We start from the raw sequence: 8,852 nt of genomic DNA, 5'->3' as shown, positions 1-8,852 counted from the left end.
GTTATTAGAACTGGTCACTTATTTAACACATAGCAATGATTAAGGCTAAAAAGCCTTACAATTACCAAATGATAATTGCAGGGGTATGTGCCTAAAACTCACTTGATCGTACGACTGTATATGTGATGCAAAGCAGTCAAGAAGAGCTGCGTAGTTGCACGGGCTACAGCGTAGCGACGATTGAAGGCAGGCAGACTACCCCAGCTGGCTCTGCACCACTCAAGGTCAACGGTAGCAAAGCTGCCAAAGGCCGCTTTCTTCCTTTTTCTTTATCGCTACGATTAAATTCGAGGAAGAAACAATCTAAAGATCAAATAGAGCTTTAAAATGTTCAAAGCAAACAGCCTAAAACGGAGTTTGCTCTAATTCAATAATTTCCGGTTTTTGTTTTACGTTCAAGTACCAACATTTCAACCGAATATAGGGTCATCCAAAACCCCGTGGACGAATTTTCATTTAGATTCTAAGTTAAAATTGTCCCAGTTTTCATTACTAATTTATTCTAAATTAATCTCATTTTCCATTGCCTTTGCCTACAGTACGTGGTTGCAGCCTAAGTCGTCTTGTGGATTCATTTCAAGCAGATGCATCGCTAGCTCAGCTTAAATCAGTAGATGCCTGTTTCTCATGCACAGCAGCCTAAACAGTGATACTAATAGAATAATTATTGATATGCCTACAAGCCCGGCGGGTGCGGGTGGGCTTTATCTTGTCCTTGATTTACCAACCGTACGCACTACGCATCTCATCAGTCTTAGTAATCAATCGGCGTTCTTGGAAAGAAGTCTATTGGGAACGATGATCCTAGCAAAAATTATATTTGTGAAGACTAGTGAGAGTTTTATCTGTGGAATCAGTGTAGACCTTGGAAATTTTGACAGATTTGAATAAAACAACGGCAGACAAGGCATAATGCTACGTTATCCCATGCCAACTAGTTTCTAGCATGATCTGTAGCGAAGATGTCGCGTTGAGAAGGGATATGTTCTCGCCGGTGATGTTTAATTATGTAAATCACCGAGGCGATGTAATTACGCTGTATCGTATCTATCCAGCTGTCTATCGCACATATCTATGAATAATTAATTCCAGTAACGCTATTGCGTCAAGACGAAGCAGTTCGCCAAATTGCCTACTTCGGCTACTATCGTTTATTGTCATAGTATATGACATTTAGTATATGACTTCTTTTATGTCATAGTATGTGATCTTTAAGTTCTGCTATGATGATGTCGTAAGACTAACATGTTGTGGGAATTTCAATACAACATAAAAATTATATGTTTGACATCCAGGACGAAAAATGTGTCGCTAGGCTTAAATAGTATTCCAATTGTGAATGTGAATTAAGAATGCAATAAGGAGGTAGGCTTCCTGGCTCAATCACGAGCAATAGGCTCCATCATTCACGCTCTGAGCGCACACAAAAATGTCCTTGCGCGTTAGGGAGATCGAAGACTGAAAAATAATTAAAATTATAAATCACAAAAACGCTGATGCTTTTTTTCTCCAAAAGACAGATCAATATTAAGGTAGTAGTGGCGGGAATTATCCGCAACCTTTATATAAATCTATCAAAATGTTCATCGAGATCACACTTCTTCTGGCGCTTCTGGCTTTACTGTTATTATCATTCAGGAAGCCGACGCGTATGCCACCAGGTAAGCATACTCGTTCCTCTGCCACAAATACAATGATAAATACAAACCTTTTCTCCAGTTAACCACCACGATTTTTTAACCACCACAATCTTGAGCATCAAGGGTTTTTCCCGTCTTCGCGGTGTAAATTCATTTGAAAAGGTTCTCACCAATATTGCTCTACATATTGTAGAGCAATAAACGAAATTGTAGTTAGTTAAATGCCACGTTTATAATAATCCTTTAATAAAAAAAATAATAAATATTTCGGTATAGCAAAATCGAGAAGTATCGTCAGCTTTAAAAAAATAGAATTTAGACTAAGATGGAGAATGAATTTGAAGAAAAATTTGATCCTATGATTCAAACTTCATAATTCTGAGAAATGTAAATAATTATCTGTCCGATCTTATTTGAAGTTTTTGATATTACAATAAACTACGTTTCTAACGGTGTAAGATCTAAATTATTTTTTACACACGCAAAGCTAGGCCATTAGCTCAAGGATCGCCTGTGTATCCAACAGGTACTTTCGGGTGGCCGGTTTTAGGAGAGTTGCCGCCACGTTCAATTCCCATCACCGAACATTTGAGGAACCTCAAGAAAAAGCGAGGGGATATTTTCACGTGGGTTGAATCTTGATCTTCAAAAAACAGTTTTCAAGCATAATTTTTACGAAGAACAAACTCTTCATTGACAAAAAATGCATTCATATAACTCGCAAGATTTATTGTAGTTCTTTTCTAATTACTTATCAGTGAGATTTTAGCCCTCGATAATCCTATTATATGTTTACAAGTACGAGATGGTATCAAGCTCCTCTTGGTTTAATATTTTTATAATTATTAGGGTTAATTAGTTTTTCAAAGCGATCAATGTTTACTGAATTGCACTCAATTAATGGTGTTAGCGTTGGTTCAATGCCATTTAATATCAAACAGGGTCAACGGGAATGGTGTTTTAAATGGCAGCGAATGCGATTTTTGAAGTATGAGCGTTTGAATCTTACATTACATTTCCCATCCTCTAAATTTTCACCCTCAGGACGAAGTGGGGCTCTCACCGCATCGTGGTCGTCACCGACTACAACCTCATCAAGAAGGCGTTCAATCATCCAGACATCCAGGGACGCCCGGCATTCTTCTCGTTTGATATGTTCATCTACTTCAAAAATGCTGGTAGATTCATTGCACATGTACTTTCGAAGATTTCTTTATTTTGTTTGATCAGGCCTCAAATCGAGTCGGGCCTGCTCATACTTATGTCGCTCATACTAGTGAGCGATTTCAATCGTCCTTACAGATGTTTTGTCTCTATGGTACTTTTCTACTTTTCTTTATATTACTTATGGTAAGTGAAAAATAAGAATACAAATTATTTTTTTAGAGTGAGATATACACCGATATAGCTGGAAAACACTTTCAGCGATACAGTGTAAAGAAAATATGTTTCACCATTTTTTGTTCCTATGAACGAAATGTGCTTTTAATCGGGGTAATGATATTTAAATGTATTTGAAGTTTCATTTCAGTGGATATTCGTGTAAAATTGCTTCAAATCATTATTGCTTTAGTTCACGTACTTTGTCATTGTAACGTACATATATGCATGCACGGAGAGAAATCCTGTATAGCGCAGTTTGTGGGACCTTGCGGATTATTTAATTAACCAACTGAGTCGTGGTGCGTGGTTTTTCACTATACATTTTATAGGAAGTAAAAATGGATAATTTAAAGTTGAATTATTCAATTAGTATAACGTTATATTGAAAGTTTTTAGCACTTTTTATTAACAATTCTGTTACAGGTATAGTGAGAAGCCATGGTTCAGTGTGGACCGAGAACCGGCGGTTCATGTTGCGCCACTTGCGTGATCTCGGTATGGGCAAAACAGCGCTCGAGGGCTCCATTCAACAAGAGGCCGAGATGCTGGTGGATCACTTGGATAAAACCTGCGTCGGCAAGCCTGCCGTCATGGATCACTCCATCAACTGTGCTGTGGTCAACGTCATCTGGCAGATGCTCGCAAGTAAAATGAATTTAGGAAAATTTTGATAATGCGATTTTTTTGACACTACAAATGAAAAATCAAAAGAATATTAAGGTTGCATGATTACCCGAGATTCTTTTCCTAATTTGGACGCTGGAGGAATTTTGTTATATTTCAGTTGCGTGATCATTTCATCTAGAGAAGTAAACTATACGTGCAATAGAGGGTGGAATAGGAATTGTAGATGATATTCCCGAACAAGAAACCATGATAGAGTGAATTAACATAATGATCTATTTTCAAATATTTTTCATACCTTAACGTTATTCCTGTTTTTTTTTCGAACATATGAATGGAGATGTATTAGTCTTATTTATTTGACGTTGAGGAATTTTTTGCGAGTGCCTGTATCACAGACATGTGATTTTTATTCTAGACAAGCAATACACGTGCCTTTTATTCTAGGCAAGCGATACGACGTTGAGGACAAGTTGATGCTGTGGTACAGCGGCATGATTGAAGAAAATTTTGCCATAGTCCAGGGACGTGTGTTTCTTATCGACGTGTTTCCTTGGCTGGCCACAGTTCTGCCCTCTTTCATCCTAAATAAGTTTTTCAAAGTTGATGTTCTCTGTAGGAATCGAGACGAGATCCAGTCGATGTTCAAGGTGAGTGTTCCTCTCTGTGACGCATGTCTTATCTAATCTAGCTTGGCTGTTCCCATGTGTATAGATTGTTATCATAACAAATGTAGATTGGCTTACCGTAAAAATTATTTCATGTGTCGATTTTTCTATTGGTAATTATGTCTATTTTAGTTGTGTTTTTACTTGTCTGCATGCAGTACGACCCAAGAAATCGTCAACTTTCAGGTGACGTGTCTAATATATATGAAAGTATGCTTGGGCATTTCAGCATTGAATTTTATAACATAGATGTTGAAAACAAATATTCAAACCACTATTCTTCTCATCTGCCAGCAGATTACGTTAATCATGAGATCAAACTCGAGTTCAAACGAGGACTACGAGAAAAAGTTTTCAATGAAATGAAAAGTGATTATTATTATACCACACTTCCTAAGTCCTAGTTAATATAAACATTTTTATGATGATTTTATGTTTCTAGTATGCTGGTTAACTGAACAAATATGTAAAAGTTCAAACGACATAAACACATTTCAATTAGAAATTTTACTTACGAGTTCTTCTTTTTATTCTGCGTGAATCTAAATACTGAACAACGGATCATTCGTTAACGTATCAACCATAATCGCTCTTTTTCCCTATACAATCGACTCGTGTGATTTAACTTTTGTTATAGAAATTTATTGACGATCACATGGCGACCCTTGACCCCAACAACCCTCGTGACGTCATCGACCAGCTGCTGCTGGAGCGCGCCCACAGAGATGCCCCTGACTTCCTCACTTCTGAAGACGGTAACGGGTGTAATTTTTATCTTTTTAAAGACTGTAATAATTATATTAATATACAAAATTGGTAACGATTTCAAGACGATAACTTCGATAATGGTTTGCATGGTCACAAATTGAATATTTGTTTTTTAACTCAAAAGGAAAGGGAGTGTCAATATGATTTATAGTGTGCTTATATATTAGGTATTAAGTTGTCCATCGAAAACTGCACAGAGTTTGTACAGGGGTTGGATAAAATAATTGGAACACTACACTTATTAGTACCTTTTCTTTAAAATCCTCCTCTGTCCAAAATATTCATCAGATTTTCGTTATATTGGTATACATACATAATTAATATATGTTGTTTTTACTATTACAGGTATATTGCACTATCTATTCTAGATTTATTTAAAAATTAGGTAAGATGCGTGACTTAACTGATTTAGAAAAAGGGCAAAGGGCTCGCATGACAGGAGCTTCGATCACCAAAGTCGCTGAGGTTTTCGGTTTTTCGAGGGCTACTATATCAAGGACGATGACGCAATTCGAAAAACAGGGGAAAACATCTAATAATCGCACTAAATGTGGTCGACCCTCAAAGCTATCTGATAGAGATCGAAGAACATTAAACCGCGTTATGAAAAAAATAGGCGATCTACGGCTACTAAGGTGCGTGCAGAGTTAAATCAGCATCTCAGCAATGAAGTTTCTACCAAAACCGTTCGTCGTGAGCTTCATAAGGGTGGCTACCATGGAAGAGCCGCTATCAGGAAACCTCTAATTTCTTCTGGAAACATTCAGAAGCGGATGCTGTGGTGCAAGGACCACAAAACCTGGTCTCCAGACCTGTGGAGGCGAGTAATATTCTCAGACGAGTCCTCCTCCTACGAGTCAGACGAGTCCTCAGTCCTCAGACGAGTCCCTCAATATTCTCAGACGAGTCCTCCTCCTGTCTGGATGAACTGGAGAAGGTTTTGATGGAAGAGTGGTTTAAAGTTTCAATAAAACAAGTCAAGAAGCTGTACGAATCGATTCCCAGATGTATTGAAGCTGTTTTGATGGCTAAAGGGGGTCCAACTCCGTATTAAATAAAGTTTCTCTAAATTTATCAGGTGTCCCAATTATTTTGTCCAACCCCTGTATGATCTAAGTAATTTGCGTAAAGTCTGAATCTATTTATATAATTTCTGGCAGAATAATACATAAATTTTATTTGTAAATGTTATTGTTGTCTAACGTGAGAGTACTTAGAAGAGATGATGATATAAAAAAAATGTAACTCAGTACTCACGGCAGTGAGTGACAGAGAGCGCATTTTCTCGTCGACGAAAACGTGAAGTCACGGACAGACGGAAAGACAGACGAATATGACGAGCACAATAGCGCCTTTTTCCATAAATGAGAAAATGCGCTAAAAAGATGAAATTTCGATGCACACTCAAGTTTCAGTTCACTACAACGATTTTAAGTCGTGAATTTAATTGTTTATTATATGTATGCAGAATACAGTTTTTAATTCAAGTTATAAACTGTATTCTTTTTTCTGCCGGCGCGCAGAATTAGACGTAACGAGCATAATGGGCGACATGTTCGTTGCTGGCTCTGAGACCACCTCATCAACTCTGCGTTGGATGATACTTTACATGGCCATCAATCCTGAGGTGAACATTCTTGATATTAAAGTTTAAAGCAGTAGTTTTAAGTACCCGCCTAACTGCCGTAGCTTTTACGTTCTGCTGAGTTGATTTCAATGGAATTCCTAAAGTTTTTTCCTAACTCTACTAATGAACACCATCACAGGACTGTATCAAGCTGCTCCTGCTATGTATTTTCCATTATTAAACGCCAATGGAAAATATAACAAATTTTTCCTCATCACTTATCACGCTGTAAAATTTTGTATTTATTATTGTGTTCAACTTACATATATTCTTATGCATAAAATTGTCCCACAATTAATTAGCAAGCTAATTTTTATACCAGAAATTTCAGTATCAGCCGGCTTTCCGGAAATATTCTTCGCCACAAGTTAACTTTTGGCACCTCTGCCAACTCGTTGTTTATGCTTCGTATACAGTGGATATGATAGTACACGAGTGTAGAAGCACACTGTTTCCATTTTTCATCTGTTTGCGACGTTTTCACTTGCAGATTACGCGTTAGAGCATGCGCTTCTCAGTTGAGAAAAGAGCGTGTTAAACCCGTTGAAGCGTTTAACCTCGTGTAGTGCATTTAAGCGATGAAGGTTTTCTAGAAAGCGATAACGGGCTGATAATAAGTTCGATTAACCTCGCTTCTGAGCTTCGTTGTTCGAAGTGGGACAAAAAAGGAGTTTCTGTGCTTCTTTTACAGTATATTCCCATTTTTAATACTGCCTTCTTTAGCACAAAATCGTCTTGTCACCATTGTAAGCAGAACATCGTTATGGTTATTCCTATGTCATATAATATATAGCAAAGGAAGGATTTCATACGTAGCATCTAACAGATCAGCAAACTAATTCCGAAGTGGGCGGAAGAAAATAAACAATATGCATGACTTCTACTTCTTGGCAATCGTCATATGCGTGGATAGTTGTTGTTGTTTTTTTTCTCAGATTCAAGCAAAAGTTCATGAACATTTGGACGCCGTGGTTCCTAGTGATCGTCTGCCATCACTTAACGACAGAAATCAGTGAGTAGAGATGAACAGCTGAGATTTTACATCCTGAGCGTGATAAATTATTTAATCATTATATTCAGGTAGGTCAGCTCGGTAATACATTGTCCCAAACTAGTTTATTTATAATTCTTACAACTCTGACATAATAATTCGTCGAAGAAAAGGAAAAGATTCAGGATTAAAACAATTGAACATTTCCACAGACTGCAGTACGTAGACGCCATGTTGCTGGAGGTCATGAGGCTGAGCTCCCTCTTGCCCATCGGCCTGCTGCATACGGCCACCGCTGACGTCACCTTCGAGGGCTATGACATACCGAAAGTAAACCCAACATAATTCTTTGTTTCTTTTTTCAATACCAGAAGATTATTTGATTACACCATTGCCACAATGTTAAAAACGTGATGTTCACAGAAAACTAAAGTTCGTTTCCGTCGTGACGTCTAATTCATATCCCAGGGCACGTCGGTTCTCGCTTGTGCCGAAATGTGCCATCGCGATCCCGCTTATTGGAAGCATCCTGACAAGTTCTATCCGGAACACTTCCTCGACGACGAAGGGAAACTCGATGGGAAAAAAGAAGGATTTCTACCTTTCTCTCTTGGTAAACGATACGCAGAAAGCTACTGATGTCGAATTTTCCGAATACCTAATTGCCGATGATCAGTTCCTTAATAAATAATGAATAAAATAAAAATAAATTTGATTATTCTCGCTCATGTGAAGTAAAAATTAACCATAATTAGGCGTTTCCTTGTTTCGTGCTGCATAGAATTTCTTCTGTTGGTTTGTCTCAGGGCGCCGCCAGTGTCTCGGGGAGTCTCTGGCTCGCATGGAGCTCTACCTCTTCTCGACGGCCATCTTGCAGCGCTTCACTATAGAGCCGCCGGAGGGCGTCACGCTCTCGACGGAAACTGATCCGTCGCAGATGATCTTCAACTTTCCAAAGCCCTATGAAGTGCTCTTGAGAAAGAGAATTTAAACGGAATTGTGGTCTGGTACTGTTGACATGACCGAACCGAAAACTTGACGTAATCTTAGCTTCTGAAGTATAACTTTCGTTCAGGAAATTAGCAGAAAAATCCGTCTTTCATGGATCATTTTGATACGTTCATTATTATCATATATAAATCAAAGTAGCT

At 38.0% G+C, this 8,852-nt stretch overlaps 1 protein-coding gene across 1 annotated transcript; it reads left to right on the top strand.

The window, feature by feature from the left end:
- Positions 1 to 1,579: 1,579 nt before the first annotated feature.
- LOC108671147 (cytochrome P450 2L1-like) lies at positions 1,580 to 8,852 on the top strand. The gene is made up of 11 exons (XM_047884410.1): positions 1,580 to 1,661; positions 2,167 to 2,266; positions 2,685 to 2,818; positions 3,447 to 3,668; positions 4,095 to 4,297; positions 4,953 to 5,070; positions 6,607 to 6,710; positions 7,646 to 7,722; positions 7,914 to 8,031; positions 8,170 to 8,314; positions 8,508 to 8,852. Exons 1-11 carry the CDS (start codon positions 1,580 to 1,582, stop codon positions 8,690 to 8,692), a joined length of 1,488 nt encoding a protein of 495 aa, XP_047740366.1. The 3' UTR covers positions 8,693 to 8,852.

The sequence above is a fragment of the Hyalella azteca genome, unplaced genomic scaffold (assembly GCF_000764305.2).
Source record: "Hyalella azteca isolate HAZT.00-mixed unplaced genomic scaffold, Hazt_2.0.2 contig15413, whole genome shotgun sequence".
NCBI classification, from domain to species: Eukaryota; Metazoa; Arthropoda; class Malacostraca; order Amphipoda; family Hyalellidae; genus Hyalella; species Hyalella azteca.
This window is presented reverse-complemented; position numbering and strand designations above follow the sequence as displayed.